At 43.7% G+C, this 22,162-nt stretch overlaps 1 protein-coding gene across 1 annotated transcript in view; it reads right to left on the bottom strand.

Annotated features, from left to right (window-relative positions):
- Window positions 1-21,302, bottom strand: part of nr5a2 (nuclear receptor subfamily 5, group A, member 2) — a 65,683-nt gene extending 44,381 nt beyond the window's left edge. The window contains exons 1-4 of the mRNA XM_034583244.1: window positions 21,221-21,302; window positions 17,940-18,058; window positions 13,871-14,012; window positions 5,591-6,303 (exon numbers count right to left, since the gene is read on the bottom strand). Of these exons, the coding sequence (XP_034439135.1) occupies window positions 5,591-6,303; window positions 13,871-14,012; window positions 17,940-18,058; window positions 21,221-21,302 (1,056 nt within the window). The remainder of the gene's footprint in view (window positions 1-5,590; window positions 6,304-13,870; window positions 14,013-17,939; window positions 18,059-21,220) is intronic.
- Window positions 21,303-22,162: the final 860 nt, after the last annotated feature.

The following is a 22,162-nucleotide window of genomic DNA, read 5'->3' as shown; positions in this document are numbered from 1 at the left end:
TTCTTTTATTCACTAAGAACGCAGCAGTGAAGCTATGTTTTGACCTCTCCTCTCCTCGTCTCATCTCCCCTCTTTGTTTCACCTCTCCTCTCCTCGCCTGTCCTTTCCTTTCCTCTTGCCGGCCATCTGTTTATCCAATATGGCCGTCCCATCTCAGCTGGGAGCTTTCCCAGGGAACAAGACTTCTAATACAGTTCCTCCTCAACTTAATGGCCCTCGGTTCTGCTTTTGCCATTCCCGCTACATGCAGAGAGACAGAACCCCCAAAAAAAGAAGAAGAAAAGAGACAGAGAAGCAGAAAAAACCTGCACGGACCCCCCCTCCAAAAAAAAAAGGAAAAAAAAGACTGTCCCTAGTCGACTAGAATAAACAGCGAAGCCACATTTCAAAACGTCACAGGTATTTTCCTCCCTGCTCCCCTTTTATCAGCTGGACAGACTAAATATATGTATAAAGTTACACAGCTTTTTACCGAAGATAGATTGGAAAAGATGAAAAATGGATGTCAGCTTCAGGATGTAACAAGAGTCAGTTGTGATATTGCCGCCGTTGACATTAGAAATCTCTAAATGAAAACTGCTTCACCTTCAGAACTGCTCCGGTCGTCTTTAAAATGTTATGACGTGGAGACTTTTAGATTTTTAGCAGCTTCTATCTGTCGCTGCCACTATTGCTACATATTATAACACTGTTCCAGTTACACAACAATAAAATGCATCCTAATATTCCCTAATATTGTTGAAAAGCATTGTGGTAAATGTAATAAATATCAATCTGAAGTCCTGATATATGTGAAAAAGGGATAATGTTAAAGGGCATACAGCCAAAAGTAAAGAGCATTTATCCAAGAAGTATAATATATGATATTGTATAATATATAATAAGTATGCTTCCACCACTTTTTTCTCCAAGTGAGGAAATAGAATATTCGCAGTTTCCATGGTTAGAATTCAAATAAAGTTAAAGTAATTGGGGAAAAGCCCCCAAAAAATCGACAGATTCACAACATCAACTCCTCCGTTGTGCAACACGCAAGAAAAACTCGACCATAAAAGCTGCTGTAGCCTTCGAGCGTCACAGTGAATTCAATTATGTTCTCTATCCAGCTAAGGTTAACTCGTCAGGGTGAAAAAGCAGCAAAACATCTTTTCGTTCATTATTCTCTCCTCACTTTCTTAATATGTAACGCAAAAGCTAAAGAAACATCACAAAGCCCATGTATTAAACTTACACGGCTTGTGCTGCTGGAAATAAAGGTTTGTGTATGTTTTCAAAGCCTTTGAAATAAACTGCAACTTGTCTTCAAATGAATGAGGAAAAGTTAAATGAAATCATTCAAACACAGACGACTTCACCTGTAATTCTTAAAGCCACTGCTCTGTGTTTTCTGTGGCTTCATTCACCTGTGTGTGTTGTGTGTTGACAGGGCTCACAGACGTGCACGCTGTCCAAACACCAGACACACAACCTTTTTATTAAAGGGTGCGGAAAGGGGGGGAGGTGGAGTGGCTGTGGTGAAAAGAGAGTGGAGTTGGGAAGGTGACATATAAACACAGGAATCATCGATAGTCGCGATCGCTCTCCGCTGAAGTCTCCTTCCCATTGTGTTTGTGTTGGGAGTCAGGCCAGCCCTCCCAGCACTGGAACAATGGAGGAAAGGGTCGCACTGGACCAGCTACAGTATGAGTCACACTCGCACACGCACGCACACACACACACACACACACACACATGCACGGACATGTACACAAAACCAAAGTCAAGCCACGTCCCCCCTCGTGTTCGGCAACACAAACAGGAACATTAGACATTAGGAGCTGTGTTTTCAAGAGGCCTGTTTTCACAAACACAGCATGAGACAAGTCGGTCATTCTCATGTGTCGCTATCAACGGCCTCATAAACTCCCTCTTCACACAATCTGAAATGTGCAGTACAAAAACTATTTTACGGAATTAATTTATAGGATTCACTGCATTTATTTCATTTTTGTGTGTCCCCTCTCTTTTCTTTTTAAACAAAAAAACCCCCGCAAAACACTGCATCCACTGGGCTGCATCGAATTCTGGTTTAGAAACTATATCTGAATTCAAGTCCAAATATTACCAGTAGCTTTTGTGTCTCAGTAGCTTTTGGTGAATTTGTCCTGTTAACGCGAACAAAGCTGTGTGGTTGGTGGTTGGCACCAGGACGGTCAGAGGGGTTCATGGAAGGACAGGGGAGGAAAGGGGAGGGGAGGGGCTGCCTACCAGCTCTGTTCAGGCAAATGTCAGAGAGAGACAAACGCATGTGTTTTCCTGCCTAAGCACTCACTACACAACACTACACAACACTACACAACACTACACAACACTAAACAACACTACAAACAAATGCTCATAAACTCATGAACACAAATGGAAAAAGCCCTAATATACATTTATAGACATTATGCAAAGTATAAAATACTCTTCACAGCATATTCCTACACAAACTGAAGAATACACATCTGTAAATTGTCATTCTAAAATAGAGTTTATCCTGCGACACATTCATTTGATCAAATCAGATTAAAAAGAGTTATCTGAAAAATAAAAGCATTTTCAGCAATGATGTATGTGATTGTGAATTTTCCCAATCACAAAAGCAATATTTCATAAATAGAGAAAGAAACAGAGAAAGTTCAACCAATGCCAATTTAACTTTTTTCACATTAACAAAAAATCTTTCGCTTTAAAGAAAATCTGACCCAGATCTTCAACAGCTGGAATACGTTGGAAAACATAGGAACTTATACGTAGACTGAGCACAAGCAAATTAAAGAAGAAAAAAACAAAACAGTGCTTATGTGCAAGTGTGTGCAGGTGCAAGTGTAACCATAGCTAACAGACAAAAGCCTACACACACACACAGGAACACACACACACCCACACATGCACCTGTCTTCATCTCACTTCATATTTTATGAAACAACCACAGGTGATCGAGCCCTCCACTCTGCCAAAACGTTCCCTCATAGCACCGCGTTTTCTCTTTTCCTCCACTGATTTCAAAACCAGTGCACCAGATCTGCCTGTGTCTAATTGCCGACGTGTTAAACCAATCAAAACCGAAGTGCGCTGGCGGGAAGAGCCCGTCTCAACTTCTCGGATCCAAGGTGTTAGAAATAAACGTCCCTCACGTCATGGCTCATTCCCAGAAAGAGACGGGGGGGGGAGGAGAGAGGCAGCGTGCCGCATCGGAGAAGAATGGGGAGCGCTCTTTAGAAGGTCCCCCTAATGGCTAAATATTTATGAGTCCCGTGACCGAAGCCAACTTATGGAAACTAAATCTTTAAACACTTTTTTTGGCAGACGCCTGCACACACACACTCCACCAGCTTGGCTCTATTACCAGAGAAATTCTTTTGTTCTTACAGAGCTAATAATAGGGAGAGAGGGGCTGTGTCTTAATGTGGCTGTGTGTGTGTGCGCGTGTGCGTGCGTGTGTGTGTGTGTGTGTGTGTGTGTGTGTGTGTGTGTGTGTGTGTGTGTGTGTGTGTGTGTGTGTGTGTGTGCGTGTGTGTGTGTGTGTGTGTGTGATGAAATTGTATTTATAGCTTCCTACAAACGCCGCACCACTCCTATGACAAACTTTTAATTCTACCCTGCTTCCTGTCTTTCTGGTCCCAGACTCGGCCTCAAACTCTCAGCTCCACATTTAGAGGGGAGGTCAGAGGTCGGATGGATTTGTCTTTTAATTGAACTGGGGCAGGTCAGTTTGGCTGCCTCACGGTTTTGCTTTATTCTCGCCGTTACCGACACATAAGCTTTGCTCAGCAGTCCTCCCAGTCATTGCTAATGAGAAACACTCAAGGAGGAGAGAGCTGTGTGTTTGTAGTGTGGGAAAAACGTGTCAAAGCCACAGCTAGGACATTATTTTTAAGTCCCACTTGTGCCTAAGATGGCTCTTTAAAAACAGAGAAAGCCAGGGGAGTACAATTATCTCCCTCGCTTAAGTGAAATATGCCCCCCCCCCCCCCTCACCCAAACCAGAGGGGCTGTGTGACGTGATTTTTCTGGGATTGATTGAGCGGATTGGTTGTGCAGGAAGAGGTTTCTCCTGCGCTGAGCCCCGGTCGTTTTCTACCTTTGTAACAGGCACGCGGCTCAACTGCTATTAAGCTCAACTAATATGGGCCGTCATTAGGGAAACATAATGGAGCTTCACTCAGCTGCAAATCAGGGAGCGGGCAAACACAAGTGGCTGAGATAATTGAATTAGGACGAGGGTGTGAGGAATGGAGAGGCCTCGCAGTGCTGCGAAAATGATCATTCAAAGTTAATGGGCACAGCGAATGCAATTATTCAACGTGGCCACACCCTACGACGAGCGTGTGTGTGTCAGTGTGTGTGTGTGTGTGTGTGTGTGTGTGTGTGTGTGTGTGTGTGTGTGTGTGTGTGTGTGTGTGTGTGTGTGTGTGTGTGTGTGTGTGTGCTACCCCTGAATGCAAATACAGTTCTCGAAAATGTCAATAGCGGAGACACAGCGCCTGCTAAATGTCAACATGTGTATTTCAAGGACTCTTGTCTGCGTTGTAATTGGCACAGATTTCAATTTTGCGTTTATTTCATTTATTATTTTCACCCCTTCAAAAAACAAAATAGTATTAAATATTTGGGAGGGAGTTTTGGGACGGGCTGCGCTCCCATGAATATGCAGCTGAGCCTTTGGCGACGCGGCGTGACACAATCAGACAAAAGGAAGTGGAAGAAAAAACAGGTGAAGCGCAGGCTAATCACACGGCTTTCATGTCGCTCGGAAAAATTAACCTCCATTCAGAGCGAATAAAGCTGCAAGTGCACAAACACACACCAGAGCTTGGGCTGTGCGATGAGTGAGCGTGAATTGTGGCATTTTTACAGTGAGGCATTGGTGGACGGTGTCTATTGGTCGGTCGGGATTGATCATGATAAACAGTCAAAGAGGACACGGCGTCGGACTGGCTCAAATGTTACTGTTTTTAAGAGACATGGCAGATTACATATACTTAACCAGTAAATATGCTTTTCAAGAATGTCTATCCCATAAAGCTAAAGGTTAAAAACAATCTTACTTACATTGAAACTCAAATATAGATGATTTATTGTGATTCCTGTGTGAAACCGGACATAAAACCCTCAGACTCTGTTAGTATGAGATTTCACAACCCATTGCCAAAATGTGTCACACACAGAAATATGTCTGACTGCTGAATTTTGATCAGGCAGTTGGACAGACAGCGTGTGGCAGTGGAAGCTACAAGCAGACCCCCCCCCACCCACAATCCTGCAAACACACTGAATGTTGAGCCGGGCCATTAAAAAAAAGGAAGATTTAAGGTCTGTTGGAGATGAAGGATTTGAACAAATAATGTTCCTGGACTCTACAAAGTGCCGTCAATTATACAAGTCAACGTGGTGAATGATTAGGACAAAGGGGAAAATAATTTATTAACGGCCTAAAGAGTTTCTGCACCTCGAATTAAAGCTAAATAGTGATATGATCCTGTAAGCGACAGGAGCGACGGAAGCAAGAAAGTGTATTTACTCATACATTCACTCACATTGAAACAAAAGCACCATGACCACCTACCTTGAGTTCACGGAAGAAGATGCTGCTGCGTGCCCACTCCACGATGGAGAACAGCGTCTGGTCGGCCATCTTGCACATTAAGCCGAAGGTGTTGAGCTTCTCGTGTTTGCCGCGGCTGGCCTGCTCCTGCTGCAGGTACGCCAGGATCTTGGCCTGAACCTGTGGCTCGTCCGGCTCACACTTTAACAGCTCTACGATCAGGTGGGGGAAGCTGGGTGGCGAGCCCGACTGGTAGGCATCTACGTAGGCGTAGCCCATGATGGACTCTGGCGAGCTGGTGTACGGGTCAGGGTACTCTGACTTGATGGTGCGTGTGCCCTGGAAGTGTCCGTAGGCCGCCTGGTAGCCCTGTAGGCTGCCGGCGTGCGGCGGCATCGCCATGCTGACCGGCGAGGTGACAAACGGGCTGCGGTCGTAGTCTGTGGGGGGCAGGGCAGTGGCGTGATGATGGTGGTGGTGGTGGTGGTGGTGACCGGTGTGGTGGCCGGCGTGGTGGCTCAGCGGGAGGCCCTTGGAGGCGGCTGAGTGGATGTTCTGGATGGCCGAGGAGATGGTGAGGTCAGTGGGCACGGCCTGCATCACCTGGGTCATGGCCTCAATCTTGAGGCCGTTAGCTCGGATCAGCGCCTTCTTCTGCTGCTTGAGAGCTCGGTCGCGTTTGTACATGGGGCCGAACTTGTTGCGACCGCCACGCATGCGGTCCGCTCGCACAGCTGACAGGCAGACAGGAAGAGAGGTGGAAGAGGAGACAAGAAAGGACAGAATTAATGATAGGATGCAGTGTTTAATTCTGTGTGTCAGGCGTTTTCATTCCTGACGTCTGCACTTGCATTTAGCCTTATAACAATTATCTCTATCTCGGATATAACTAGTTTGATGACTGATTTGGGTTGAAACCAAATCCTGAAAACAACTATAACAATATTTCAGCAAGAATGAAAGATATTCTCTTGTATTTATATCCATGTTTTACGAGGGCAAACTCCTCATTTGTAACTTGCATGTAGGGCAAAGGTGTTCCTGTGGTGATTACACTTGACATTTACCTGTTGACTCTTAAACCGCACAGGTCTAACAGATAGCTGCGTTACTCATTGACCCGGAACGCAAACTTCTATGAACCACACTGCTGAATGATCGCTGTACAGCTGGCTATCTCTGTCTCCCACTCAGGGAATACATACCTCAAACGCTCTGATAATGCTAGAGACTCAAAGAAGATTCAATCTCTCTTTCCAAAATACACGTTTTATTATGCTGTCTGATTATGCAATATCTAAAAGCTTCAAATGTCACTGTCCATTAGCAGAAACCTTTTTCTCCGTAAAACCCCCACAGGCTGAAGAGGCTGACAATAAGCAAATTGGGCTTCTTTTTTTTCCCGTGATGAGCCCGACATACCCACGATGCCCCCTGCCTCCCCACTCAGTGCAGGATCCCGTGGTGAGGATCACAACGAGTATGTGCCGTGGGTATTTCTAATGAACACAGTGGACTGCTACAAGGGCCATGTGTGATCTGGCCGACTGCTGCCATGGGGAAGCCGCTCTGCTGTCTCCCAGTCGGGGAGCGCTGGTGTTAATTATTCATACTTAATTACCTCTTACTCACCGAGCGCAGTGTGCCACGAGCTAACGGACGTCTGGGAGACATAGCAACAGAATAAAACGCTCACTAATACCAATACTGCAGAATATCACTTATTTTTATTGTATTCAGCCCAGTCTTGGTAAAAAACTAAAAAATTAAACCCACATATTTAACTATACATGCAAATACATGTATATACATTGGCCCTGTTAGTGCACGGTGGATCGTCAGATAACGTGTGAGTCGGCCTGGGTCCACTCCAGCTGAATGAAGGACCGGGAGAGGGATGTAAATTGAAAAAAGGGGGTGAGGGGAGTATAAGCGGGGGTGGGGTAGGGGGGCACAGGAGTGGGGTAGGGTGGTGGAGGTGGGGTGGGGGGGACGAGGGGCAGACACCCATACAAAAAACACACCGAGCTGCCTTGGGAGTGATTTTAATGACCTCCGTCACAAAAGTGTCTGTCACTGATCTGAGCGAGAGGAGCCAAGAGGGGAGGCACACACACGCACACACACACGCACACACACACATGCTGAATCTCTCATACCACACACACATGCAAACACACACTGGGTAACAAGGAACGCACCGCACGGAGGGAAGGGGGCAGGCCAGACACTCCTGCCACTGTAGACACACACACACACACACACACACACACACACACACACACACACACACACACACACACACACACACACACACACACACACACACACACACACACACTTCCCAACATGCTTGAGGTCAACTCCAGTGCCCAATCACCCAGGCTAAGGGATTATCACGCCCGTTAAAAAATTTATCGCATATCCAAGAAAGAAAAAAAAATCAGGAGCCCCGTCAAATGTATCCATTAAACATTATTGTAGGGCAACTTTAACTATTAATGATTTCTCCACAACAGCGTAATTAATGAGCTGAGAAACTAATAGTTAGCTCTACTGGGAAAACAAAATGAAGCCCTGACTGCCTGCTCGCCTGCCTGCCTCGGACCCAGGGACCCACATCACATCATGAATATCCAGACCCAGCGTAGGAGATGGGGGGGTACAGGTCTCCCCACCATTACACACACACACACACACACACACACACACACACACACACACACACACACACACACACACACACACCCACACACACAGATTCTTTGTCTGTAATTAAACAAGGTGATTTGCATGTGTGTAACACAGATTAATATGGAAGGGGGAGGGGATGAGGACAGTGTAAGCACGTGTGTTAAGAAAGAAGGTTTGTGTGTGTGTGTGTGTGTGTGTGTGTGTGTGTGTGTGTGTGTGTGTGTGTGTGTGTGTGTGTGTGTGTGTGTGTGTGTGTGTGCGTGTGTGTGTGTGCGTGTGTGTGTGTGTGAGCTGGAGAGATGTTAATGGTTTGGGCTGATGTAACAAACCCCCAACTAGGGTATGAACAAAGCTGCACACACAGTTTACTGCTTTAAAGTATTGATTGGGAAAATGTTGTTCTGCTGAAAATATATGCAAGAAACTTCCTGTTCTCCCCTTTATATTTAAAAAAAAATGTGTACGTATGAATAGGATGTGAGTGAAGAGACATTGTGGGTTAACAGTGAGGCTTTGGGGCTAAATCCAGGCTGAGGGACTAAAAGGCTGATGCTGCCATCCTCTGAATTTCCCTGACTTACCGTCTACAAGCACATCCACTAAAATACACATATTTGAGCACACATCCGCCTCATACACACCATCTCAAACACAGACCACATGCACTGTACTGTTTACACACACACTTTCTCTGCACACACCTACACATAACCCTCAACACACTCAAACACATCACACACACACACACACAGACACACACTCAGAGCCCTCAGCGCTTATATCCTCTGATTTATGGTTGTTTAATATACAGGAATATTAAGCGTGCGTAGGTGAGGATCCCTGTCGACCGCCGGCATATTAATGGGTCTCGCGGAGTCTTGCTGACACCCTGTTTGTCATGTCGGGGCCCCGGCCCCTGCTCCGGATGCGCCCTATCCCATGCACACACATGAATACCTATGATACCTATGCATAAGTAATGGGACAGCTCCCCGGCTTCCACCCCAGGTTACTGGGAGGCTGATGGAAGACAAATCAGAGCGAGAGGGCTGGAGACAGGGAGCAAATAAAAAGCGGAGGCAGAGGGAGAGAGAGGCAGAGGGGACTATAAAAACACTTGGGTGGTGGGCGCTAATTTCAGGTCACTGCGCTGTAGTGGGTTTACATTTGTAGGAGTTAATGAATTTAGATTTGAGCCTGTGTGAGCCTGTTCAGTCAAATATGTGAAAAGTCCAGTAAAAGTTAAAGAAAAAAGAGAAATCAGAGGCAGAGTAGTGTCGACTTTAAATCCATGTACTGTCATGTCTGGTTTAAAGCGAGACAGGGCTGATTGGTCCTCAAGTTGAGGTGAGTTGACGTTTGGTGGCTATGGCTCAGGAGGTAGAGAGGGTCCACTAACCAGAAGGTCGGTGGTTTGATCCCCAGCACCTCCAGTCTACATTCTTCATTATTTTCTGGTATTCAGTAATCACTGTTCCACAAGTGGAGGAAAAAGTATTAATCAGTTTTTTGTGCGTTTTCAAATAAAGACTTCTTCATAACAATCTAAAGTACCTCTTACTCCCTTGTACAGTGGAAACTGCTTATTCCACGATCAGACATGCTACTGCTGCGCTCCGTCTTTAAGATGATGCACAGTTGAAGGAAACATTAGGCGGCTCAGTGAAGCATATGATCCAGGGCAACTTCTAGCGAGTCTAAAAGGGAGAATCATACCAGTGGGAGCTGTTCAGACACTGAATGCTTCATCAGCTTTAGAGAATAACGTGCTAATGGGTCGAAGCTAAATGGGAAGAGGCTTTTTTTCTCCCCACTTTTCTCATTGAGTCAACACTGGCTGAGATGCTACAGTGAATACCAACAAGTCAGGAGCTTTACAGCATGTGGCCGTTTGTGCTGAGCGTGGTTAGACCAGTGCATGGCTGCAGTGCTCCGTCATCATTGGGTGTGTATGTGAGGGGGAGTGTGTGAAGGATGAATTAACAAATTAAAATTAAAGATTTTAAAGACATAAAAAACGCCAAGGCCCAAAAGTCTAAATTCAATCAGGCCGCACCTCATAGATATCAGTTCCATAGAGATGTCTGATTTTTGTCATCAAGATATTTGTATTATTTCTTTAGAAATTCACAAAAAGGTTGAAAAGCGCCCCATCACGCAATGTTAAAGAAAGTAAAAAAAAAAAAATCCTGGATCAGCCCCCTGACCCGGATCTACACCACAATTTAATGGATTCTTCCTTGGCCCCATGTCCTATCCTTCATGTAAATGAGATCATTTTCTTTGTGTAATCTTAATTAACAACAAACCAACTAACGGACAGGGCTGAAAACGTTACCTCCTTGGCGAATGGTAATAATATGATTTGTAAAATTGGCAGGACAAATATTAGCGACTGTTGACATGTGGTTAAAGATGTTTTAGGTTGTAACTACACACCTTAGCTCTTCAATGTCAAAGGACAGAAAGCAGGACTTTTACTTTGGAAAACAAGTATCATGATTGTTACGCACTGGGTCAGTAGTTCATCCTGTGGCAGAGGCAAACAGTGCTGAATGAAATAAAGCTTTAATCCTGCCTCCTGCAAAGTCAAGGCACCGCTGAGGTTTAACAATACTGTGGTGTGTTTGGTTATCAGCTGTAGACGAGACAGCTCATCTCTGAGAGATGGGAAGGGGCGATGGACACGTCACATCCCTGTTTATGTCACTCTGATATGTTCCCGTCAACCTTTTCACCTTGTCTCAACTTCAAAGCGTTGCCAGCGTGCACACACACACACACATACACACACACACACACACACACACACACACTCACACAAACACGCACACATGCATGCACACACAGATTTCTTTGCCGCTGCCACGCTCACAGCAAACATCAAACTCCACATTGGTTGGCAAACTCATCAACAAACAGGAAAGACATGGAACAACACCAGAGAGGCAAAGGTAAACAGAAACACTGACAGACATGACAGTTGGAGTCAACTCGAGAGTTTCCACCACGTTTTTTTGAACCACATTTGGTTTCCACTCGATACCCAGAGTTCACATGTTTCTGCAAGCTGCTGCGTAATGGAATGAAAAGATTGCAATAACAAAGCACATGACCCCCAAATCTCCCATCCTCTCTTTCACAGCTATCCTACACCCTTTTTTTTAGTTTTCATTTTTCAGATCGAACATCTTCTCCCTCTTCCCTGTGGCCTCCTGAACAGCTTCTCTGGGCGTCTCATGAATATATGGATGTGTTTACCACAGGGGGAGCTGTATGTACAGTGTGCGTGTGGTGAGCGGTGTCACACTCTCTGTCTGGGAGGTCTTTACTGCTTGTGGCAGGAGTCGCCCACTGGAGCGTCTGGCCCCTGACAGAGCGCTGCAGGGCCCGTCTTGCCCCCGAGCTGCAAAGCTACCACCAGCAAAACAAATCAAACCTGCAGCCCCCCCCCCACCCCCCCCCCCCCACCCCCCCCTGTGTCAGCTGGAAAATGACAGGCCGGGACTTTCTGCCCAGCGGCCATTCACAATTAACAGCAATTAATTACACGGCACATGGCAGGTAAAGGGAGAAGCCTCCAGAAGGGTTTTAGTTAGGCTGTCTTTGTTTTGCTCTCATCCTCTCAGGGTCTTATTTCTTTAACGTATTAAGTTTTCTCAATTACATGTGAGCATTTCAGGGGCCGAGGGAATTTTAATTTTGTTTCAAATACAAATGTGTGAGGAATTTGATCACAGAAAAGCTTCTGAATATCATAACACCTTATTAAAAGGCTGCAAAAGATAAAGATTTGCAGCATTTTTTTAATCTTAACCTCCTGGATGTCAAAATAGCAGCTTTTACTCTGGCTTTTAAATAGTCACTGAAAGACGACCTTCAGGTCACGTTATTCATGTGATTTCAGAGTAAAAAACCTGTCAACTAATGTGTGGAAAAATAGTTGATTTTAAATATTATCTTTGAACACTGAAGAGCATTTCTTGCCCTGCCACCCTGTCACTGCTGGATAGCCCGCGTTTTAAACAAGCTTCTGAGCCGCGTTCAACTTCAACAAAGAGGCCTCGAAGCGGCCGGCCAAAAGTATCATCATTACCATTCTCGCCCCGCTGCCAAGTTTAATATTTTATCTATTACTCTGTCTGGCAAATTTAAGTGTACAGCAGCTACCAGATACCCCCACAACTCCCCCTGACCCCATCTCAAATACTAATAAGCAATGCGGGATTTCAACGCTCTGGTTGAAATGAAAGGTTTCTCTTCATACGGTTTACATTCAGGAGAAGAGAAATTACTGAGATGTTCATTGTTAAATGTTTAAATAAATATAATCTACTCTCATACAAGCAATCATTTTGTCAAAGCAGGTATTCACCCTTTTTTTTTTTTCTAAATGGTGGGTATCTCGACATAGAGGGAAACTTCTCACATGCAAATTGATCGTGGAAGAATATTTTCCAAAGAGAGTTAATGTGCTGTGATGAACCGAGTTCAATTGGGGATTAATGGAAAAAGACTGGAGCTGCCATTTCACCAGAACTTTTTAAAACACGTCCGTGGAAGTCCAGAAGCAGTCAACCTCCAATTTAAGCTGCTCCGCTTTATAAGTTTTTTCCTTTCCAACTTTCAGAAACAGTAATTGCAAGCAGGCATTAAATCTTCAAATACACACATACAATATATGAATATATATATATATATATATATAGGCTATATGATGCAGCACCCATGAAGCAATAACACTGACGGGATCTGCTTTTCCACTCCTGCAGATGTGTCCTGTGAGTTTCAGATGGTGTTTGAGTGAGTGGTGTTTACTGTGAAACCCAGTATGATATGTGCACTGTAAAAAGATAAATAGTCTCCCAGAGTAAAATATAATTTTCAAACGCTTAAATGGGAAATGAGCCTGGAGGCTGCGTGGTGCACACGTTGGTGTAGATGCCTTCTTGTTAGTACCACTGGTAGCATGTAACTAAGTACTGCATGTATATATTATACTTTTTACTCCACTACCATTATTATCGCCTTAGTTACTAGTTACTTTACACATTAAACTACCAGACAGTACATAAATAGTAACAATTAGACCATTGACCATTACAACCTACAACAGCAACATTTTACTTGCACATTAAAGCATCAGCAATAGTATCATACTAAAGATAATATACACTAGTGTATCTCTTACGTTTCTGCATTACATTTTAATTTCAATACTTTAAGTCCATCGATAATTTGTACTTTTACTTAAGTGACACAGAAACTTTGATTTCTAATTGAATATTTTTCTATCGTATTTTTGTTACTTTAATTCAAACAGACTACTTGATACTAATGTCTCTTGGAACTTAATATTTAATATAATACTTAATAATCAGAACAACTTTCTGTACTGTTCGAAAGCCCTTGAGCAAGATATTGAAATCCCAGTGGCCAGCTACTGTTTAACTGGTTGTTTGCACATTAATACACTTTCTCTTCTAGCCAACAACCATAAACTTTGTATCCAACACTTAATGACAGAAGCACAACACCAGCAAAACTCAAGTCACGCTGCCATAAACCAGACACCTGAGATGAAAAGCAGAAAACATGTTGCTGTACCTTCTAGCTTCATGCCAACGGTGAGGCACTTCTGGAAGCGGCAGTACGGGCAGCGCTTCCTCTGGGTCTTGTCAATCTGGCAGCTCTGGTTCTCTATACATGTGTAGCGCTTGTTGTTCTGGACGGTGCGCTTGAAGAAGCCCTGCGGAGAGAACCAATTAAGACGTCAACCTGCTTGACCCCTGCAATGCGATGGTAATTGGCCCATTCACACTCCCAGACAGATGGAGAGGGACAGGCTCTCTCTCTCTCTCTCACACACACAGGCCCACACACACAGACACCCACACACACACACACATACACACACACACACACACACACAGGGATCACAAGCATGAATACACCGTTTTTAAGTTGAAACAAACAAAGTAACTGTAACAGCCTCTTTAGTGTTTAAGTCACATAAGGACATTATTTATAAACCTACAATTCTACCATAGTTACATATTTTTCAGTTCTGAAAAATATCCCAAAACATATTCTCTACATACCTGCTTTACCCGCTATAGGGTTTATAATCTAATTTGAGTCCTGTCAAATTTACAATCCTATCCAAAATCCTCTATTCATGTAAAGACTCAAACTTATGGGGAAAGCATCTTTTCAACTCTACACTTAATTATTGAAAAATATGAGCACAGGAGTCCAAAAAAATCCAATAAATTATATCCATAATTCACAGTTCCGGGATTACAGATATTCATACCTGCAACGTTGGAATTAATTATTGGCAGCAGCAGTGAAAATCAAACGGAGGGAAGATGGTATTAACGTATTCCAGATCCATAACCGAGGAGGAGAATCTTTAAACCTGCTCTTTAAAAAAAGTAAAAACGTAAAAAAAAAGGGGAACGTGCTGCTGTCAATATCTCACCAAACACAAAATTTAATTGACAATCTGCCCTGCCTTATTAGTCGCCCCAAAAAATGCTCTCAGTTTTGGATTATCGACCCTTCTAGAGCTAAAAACATCCATCCTTCACAGAGAACTTTCTCTCCAATTTTCCACTTAGCACACAGCGTCTAGAATATATAGCTCAAAATATCTGAAGCAAACTGGATCAAACCAATGCTTTTTTTTTTTTTTTTAAACACACACAATATCACTTGTGGGGATTAGGCGGACAGCGTCTCGGTGAAAAGCTGATTTGACCTGCGGTTCAAACCGAGAACAGACACTCGTCAAGGCTCCTTTTTATGTGGAAAGGGATTTCTGCGAGCGAGTGTTGCGTCTGTTGACATTACAAATAACACAGACATTTTGCCAGAAGTAAAAGCCACTAATTAACATAAACTCTGAAACCTCGCTGTAGAGTATATAAGACATTCACGCAAAGTAGCGTCCACGTTAATTGGGTAAATTATCTGAGCAGAACTGGACGTTCGCGACCTTGGAATTCCGTCCTGAAAGACGACGCTCGCTCGGAGCAAAATCAACAACCAGGAAGCAGCTTTTACAACATGTCAGCACTGAGTCCAACAGAGGAGCAGGAAAAATAGAATCTGCACGATCCCTGTATCTCCTCTGATCCCTGCGTCCTGCACCTGCTTGATTCACTCAAATGTGGGCTCTAAATTAAACAATAATCCTCTGACCTCAACTTGCTTTCGTCCTATTTATTTTTCTTGTATTCCTGCAGATGACAAATATATTTTGGACATGTCTACATGGGCACGGTGACTCTGACCTTCAGACAAGTTGCTTGTAATGTCAGTATTTTAGGATTTAATTCTCCCATAAAGAAGCGTGCCAGGATGAGGCCTGTCTGTAAGTGTGTGTGTGTGTGTGTGTGTGTGTGTGTGTGTGTGTGTGTGTGTGTGTGTGTGTGTGTGTGTGTGTGTGTGTGTATGTCTGTGTGTGTGTGTGTGTGTGTGTGTGTGTGTGTGTGTGTGTGTGTGTGTGTGTGTCTCTGTGTGTGTGTGTGTGTGTGTGTGTGTACAGTGAGGACCATGCAGCCCATTTTGGCTTGTTGTTGTTAAACTAAAAGGTATGATGTGGTTCAATGTTTGTTCTGTGTGTGCTGGTGCGTATAAACCAACGCTGCCTGTGTGAATAAAAGGGGACGTGTGTGTGTACATGTATGTGTGTGTTTACGTGTGTGTGTGTGTGTGTGTGTGTGTGTGTGTGTGTGTGTGTGTGTGTGCTTGTGTTTGGGGAGGTGGTAGGATTACGAGGGGGCTGAAGTAAAGAATATTTAAGATTCACTTCTTCTATTCTCTTATGTGTGTGTGTGTGTGTGTGTGTGTGTGTTTCATACCACAAAGCCCTGAAATGTGAAGCTTACACTGGCATGAAAAAAACTAAATCTGTTTTTATTTTACTATTTTAATTTCAATAGAAAATAACAAATAAATTGCCTTTTATTTCTTACATTTTTTCCTTTTTTTTTTTCTTTTTTTTTTGCAGAACAGAACAGGGAGGAAACTTCCCTACAGTGGAGTCAGATCTCAGCGGCCGGCTGACAGTGAGTATTTAATGCCCAAAAGCCGCCTGTGACATGTCAGCACACTGATTCATCACTTCAACCCTGATGATCACACTTTTACTGAAGAGACTGCCTGCATTTTAGAGATAATCAATGGCTAGCTTCAGGTATCAGCATTATTAATGTTTCAGCGAGGATATAGACTGCACCGCTGTATCACAGACCTCTTCATCTACATCCTGCACACACACACACACACACACACACACACACACACACACACACACACACACACACACACACACTGAGGGTTTCAGCTTAACTGGGAAATGTGTTTGTAGATTGCTCGTCCAGCACAAGCCCGAACCGAGGCTGAAAAGCAGCAGAGATGCCGCCGACGTCTCCCTTCAAGCAAGTGCTTAGCAACTCAAGGTCATAATATAGGATCAAATCTATAACATCTGCTTTGAATAATGACCACATAGGCAGGAAATGTGTGCCGCCGCATCAATACTGCGAGCTGCAATTTTTTTGCACTGAATAGTGTTAACACAGAGACATTTGTCTTAGCTTAATTTTGTGCTGACAGCTTTACTGGGCTGAAGAAGAAAAAACTTGAGGCGATGCCTATTAGCTCGGTGTTGAGCTGCACTGTGGAAAGAGGCAGAAAGAGACAAATAGCTTGTTGATGGAGCTCAAATTAAAGGCAGCTACAGTTTGCTTTTACAGTAGCCTCATTATTAACATGTGTATGAAAATGTTTTCCAACCACACAATGCTGCTGTGCTCTTAATGAACTCGTGTTGAGAGTTTTAGACAGTGGGACACAGGCTTGTACAAACACATTCATTATGATTGTGTACTTTGCTTTCTGGGTTAAACCCTCCTCCTCCTCCTCCTCCTTCTCCTCCGCCTCCTCTGTTCGGTGGTTTTAAAAAAAAAAGACTAAACCCCAGTGCATTCGTTTTGAACTCCTGTTGCATTTCCAAGCCCTCCACCGCGAAATCCACTGACACTCGCCGGAAAGGTTTGTTGGATCAACTGTCACAACAATATTTGACCCTCGGCCTCTTTTCTGCTGGTTTTCCTGTATTGTGATGTGACCGCTGAGGCTCTGCAGCTCCACTGCCACACTTGTTGCAAGGCACTAGAGGCGAAATACCTTCGTGTGCAAAACTTCTAATGCAAAAAAATGCATCTCCACAGATTAATGGAAAGCGTTAACACACTGAAGTAAGGCAACTTTATAGAAATACATAATTGCTCATACAGCACCATGTATGGATTGTATTTTACATTTGTCCAATGCACATGGGGATGAGCCTGCAATATGCAAGGCCAATAATTACATTTGAAGTAAACAGCTATGCCTGAAAGTGTTTTTTCTTGATCCATCTTCCCTATTTATACTGCAAACACACTTAATAATGCAATCAAACCATCTCAAGCCACACACGCTAATACTTACAGTCTTTGTTGCAATGCAGGAAGTTTATAATCACTATTAATTAGCCGATTGTAACTGTGGCATCAAAGCTCGACACAGTTTTGAGGAAAGGAATATTGTGTGCGTAAAAGCAGAAGCAGGGAAGGTCACCTTTACTGCGCACAGTGCCACAGACACACATTGTGGTACTAACCTTGCAGCTCTCGCAGGTCAGGAGTCCGTAGTGATAGCCAGAAACTTTGTCTCCGCAAACGGGACACATCTCGTCCAAGTCTTCGTCATACGAGTAGTCCATCATTTTTATATGGGGTGCTGCGGAGGAGACACACACGCACGCACGCACACACGCACACACATAGAGAGAGACAGAAAGAGAGAGAGAGAGACAGAGAGAGTCTATTTCAGTCTTTTCCAAAAAAAACACGTTCTTCCATCAAGATGAACCACTGGAAGCATGGAGACGAAACTCAATACGATTTTTTTGGGTAACTTTTCGAATGTTTAATTAAAGGATGGGAAACAGACTAAAACAGTGGATTTTGGACTCTAAAAGACGCAGCCATTTATTTCTCCTTGTTCCCTGCTAGTCTGCAGTCGTTGCGGACACGAGCAAAAAAAAAAAAGAAAGATAGAAAAATATTTTTTAAAAAAGGCTCATGAAAGCGAGCCTCATAAATATGCATGCGTCTAAGTCGTGGAAGCGCTGGGGGAAATGGAGAGATATTAGAGTTAAGGATTGGAGGAGAACATGTTACCGCCCACAGACAAATGAAGACACACACACAAATAAAGACCTCATCTCTGCAGGCGAGGAGGAAGAAAAAAGAAAAAAAAACAACGTTCAAACTTCAACCAACATCAGTTTGCATCTCAAAGAATCACCCGCAACACCACGGGGAGATATAGGTTGAGTTTATTTTACGCTTTATAATGTTGAGAGAGATTTAAATGCGACGTTGTGCGTGAGCTGGAAAAAAAAAATAAAGTCCGTTGATGGTTTTTTCTTGTTTCCAAAACATTTATTCAAAATGAAGAGCAAATAGCCACAAATGGGATTTTTATTTAAGTGATTATTTCAATTTAAAATCTATTTAACAATGACTCAAATTCCGCAATATTTGCTCTTTTTTCACATTTATATCACGAACTGTGAAACAGCAGGTAAATGACTGTGTTATTCGCAGTATCGCCTCCCACCTCTTTGCCTCGTGTATTAGAAATAGTTGCATTGATAAGAGTGTGTGTGACAGTCAGAGCAAACAGTCAACCTGACATTTACAACACTTACAAAAGCATTTATGGTTCTAATCATAAAAAAAAGCTGCCAGGATCAAACAGGAAAGCCTCAGTGGATGTGGCTGTAAAAGTGGAAATATTTTGTCAACTGCACTGCTTTCCAAGGCCTCACACACACACTCACACACTCGCTACTTCAAAATCCACTCATCTGCTCACTGAGACCTTTTAATTAGACATGATTTCTGGTTTGTGAACGTGTTGCCCTGCTGGGATCCGCGCTGCATATTTCCAGCTGAAGCAACAAGTTCCAGCGAGCTGCCGTCTCCTTCCCCACAGAAGCTGGAAAAGCCTGAGCTCCGTTTCCGAACTTTGTGCCGCGTAAAAAGCGCAAAAAGGAGGATATGTTTTTTGCAGGGGCCTGTTCTCATGACGCACGACGGCTGCAGGTTTGGACGAATTTTAATAAAGAAAATAAACATGATCGGGACATGGGTTGTGGATGTGCAATGGATGAGGCCGTGGTAAATATAACACATATATAGTACATCCAGTTGGGAGTGCTCCTCAGGCCACAAATGAAGAATGTCTTCAGCAAAAAGGTTTTATCCATATAGCTTTTAAAACTCTAAACTCCATATATGCGTCTGCTGTGCGTAACAGGGGTTGGATTTTTAAGGAGTTATAACGACGTTAGATGCTGGGATTACGTTGCAATATATCCCAGAAGATTAACCTATTTTTACGGTAAAGTTGTGCGTAACGAGAGTCGTGCATCCTTGCTCCACAGACAGATACACGCAGTTTTTTTAGAGATGCAGAAACACGCCGCTCGGTCTCTCACCTGCTGCCTTTCAACTCGACGCCACTTGCTCCTGCGCTCCCCCCAAAACACCTAGGACGTGAGAAAAATCCTCCTTCATCCCGAGCTACCTTTGTTTTCTCCCGCTGTGTTTACGCGCAGATAACAGGGCTCCACTCCACTCCTCGTGACTTGTGAGTGTGTGCGCTTTATCAGCGACTCATAAACCAAGACGCGCGCTTAATTGACTGTCGGGTTTAAAGCTGTGGAATGACACCAGAGCACTGGGGGTGTTTGTCCTGACTGAGGAGTCAGTTGGCTCTTCTCTAAATCGTTGCTGCTTGGTGGAAAGACATTGAGAACAAATATATTATATTTTAATTAATGCCACAGGGAATTTTAATACATGTGACCAATCTGTAAAAAAGTAAAAAGAAAATTTCTGAATCAAAGCTGCACATTCACAAACCGCACATTTAAAGATCTAAAGCAATTCTGCCCGCAGTGTTTAACATTTATAATTAGATGTAAAAAAAAAAAAATCTACAAAGATAATCAAATAAAAATAAAGATCTTTAAAAAAAACTAATTTGATGCCTCTTTTAAATTTAGTTCAACCTGGTTTTGAAATTGCAAGAATTATATAGGCCAGAATTTGATAATTTGCAGAAACAGAAAATTCTTGAAAACACACCAAATCTGTCTGGATTTATTTGTGACATGTAGTTGTAATATTTAGTTTTTTTTAACAACGTCTGTTAAACAACGTCTGTTAAATTAAACCAGAATTTTTAGGCTGGTTGGACTAAAGTTAGCCGACCCGAGGTCAAATACTTTGGCAGGGGGCAAACCACTGAATCAAACCTTCTACGTTTTATGGTTCTTTTTTCTTTTTTAATAAATTGGCAACAAGTTGTTTTAACTGCTCCAGAAATAAAGATAAACGGTGAGTCAGCTCTGCGGACACCGAGAGAAATGGTTCATTATAAATATGTGACTAAATGAAATCGACTTCTCAGCCTCTTAGTGTTTTTATGCGCCTGACACACGCACATTTCCAGCACGAATGACAACTGGCAACAATCATTATTTGATCACGGGCCCGAGGTTTGAAAAGCGAATCTGCAGACTTCATCTTTAAATCAGAGTAACTGAGGGCAGATAGTTAAAACAACAGCAAACACATTTTTTAAATCTCCGTGAAACAAGGACCTAAAATAAAAATATAACACGTTCAATATAGATTAATCGCCTGTATTAGAAACAGTGGTTCATATTTTACGCAAAGAATCCAGTGGATCTAAGCGCGAACAGAAGTTTTGGTGGCACCGAGTTACGCGCTTCCACGCTGATAACGCACCGTGAGTTCACCACATGTGGCAGAAGCTTGTGAGTCTTGCGGTCTAAAGAGATTCAAACCAATGACCAGTTCTTACCTTGCATAATCCTTGGCATGTGCCCGTGTTCTCCATACGATCGAGAGAGTCCCAGGGATTCAGTCTCGAATTTGGGCAGCATGTCAGCGCTGCCGGCCCGAGCTGTAGTCTCCGCACCGCTCGGCGGGACACCTGGGACAGCGAAGAGGCACGCGTTCCCAAACACCCCTCAAAGGGACCCAGATGTCTTTTGTCGCGGTCTATTTCTAACTGGCTGTCTCTGTCTGTCCTCGGACTAAATGCTCCGAATACACGAAGCCTGATTCAAAGGACCGTCTCCAAACGGCCGGGCTGCATAGCTGCTGTGCGTCAACTTCACTAATTCACTTTCTCATTATTGCTTTTGCGCATTGAAAAAAGAGAAAAAGCAAATTTAAAAAACCCGCAATAATAGAGCCGAACACATGGGCGTGCTTCCCTCAATAGCCTACTTATTAAAGAGCAGCTGCGCGCACTGAGTTAAAGGATCGGTCTCTCAATCAAAACGAGAAAACTGCGCAGTGTCCGGAGTAAAAGACGAAGGTGAGTTCCCCTGTAGCTCGTCCCAAAAGTCTGTTTTAGCGCGTCAACCATCAAAGTGGGACTGTCAGTGTAACTTTCAGCCTTTAGCAGACGAGTACGCGCAGCCAGGGCCGCCCTCTCCCGTGCGTAAAAGTCGGATTCGGTGTGTTGGTCCGACTGTCTGGAGATGTGGAGACCTCTCCTCCTCCTCCTCCTCCTCGCGGCTTTGTTTACTCCGCTCGCTCCAATCCGGGGCGCATGCGGCCGTGTGACATCATCCCTCACCGATCCAATCAGGCGAGGAGACCGGGACACATCGCCTCAGACCCTCCGAGCTCCACATCTCCGACAATCTCAGCTGTTAAAACCTCGTTAATGACGGACTTTAAAAAGCGGAGACAGCGCGAGGAAATCAAGAGAGGAGATGCGGCAGTGGCACGT

The sequence above is a fragment of the Hippoglossus hippoglossus genome, chromosome 4 (assembly GCF_009819705.1).
Source record: "Hippoglossus hippoglossus isolate fHipHip1 chromosome 4, fHipHip1.pri, whole genome shotgun sequence".
NCBI lineage: Eukaryota > Metazoa > Chordata > Actinopteri > Pleuronectiformes > Pleuronectidae > Hippoglossus > Hippoglossus hippoglossus.
The sequence above is the reverse complement of the archived record's forward strand: the minus strand, read 5'-3'. Positions and strand labels throughout refer to the sequence as shown.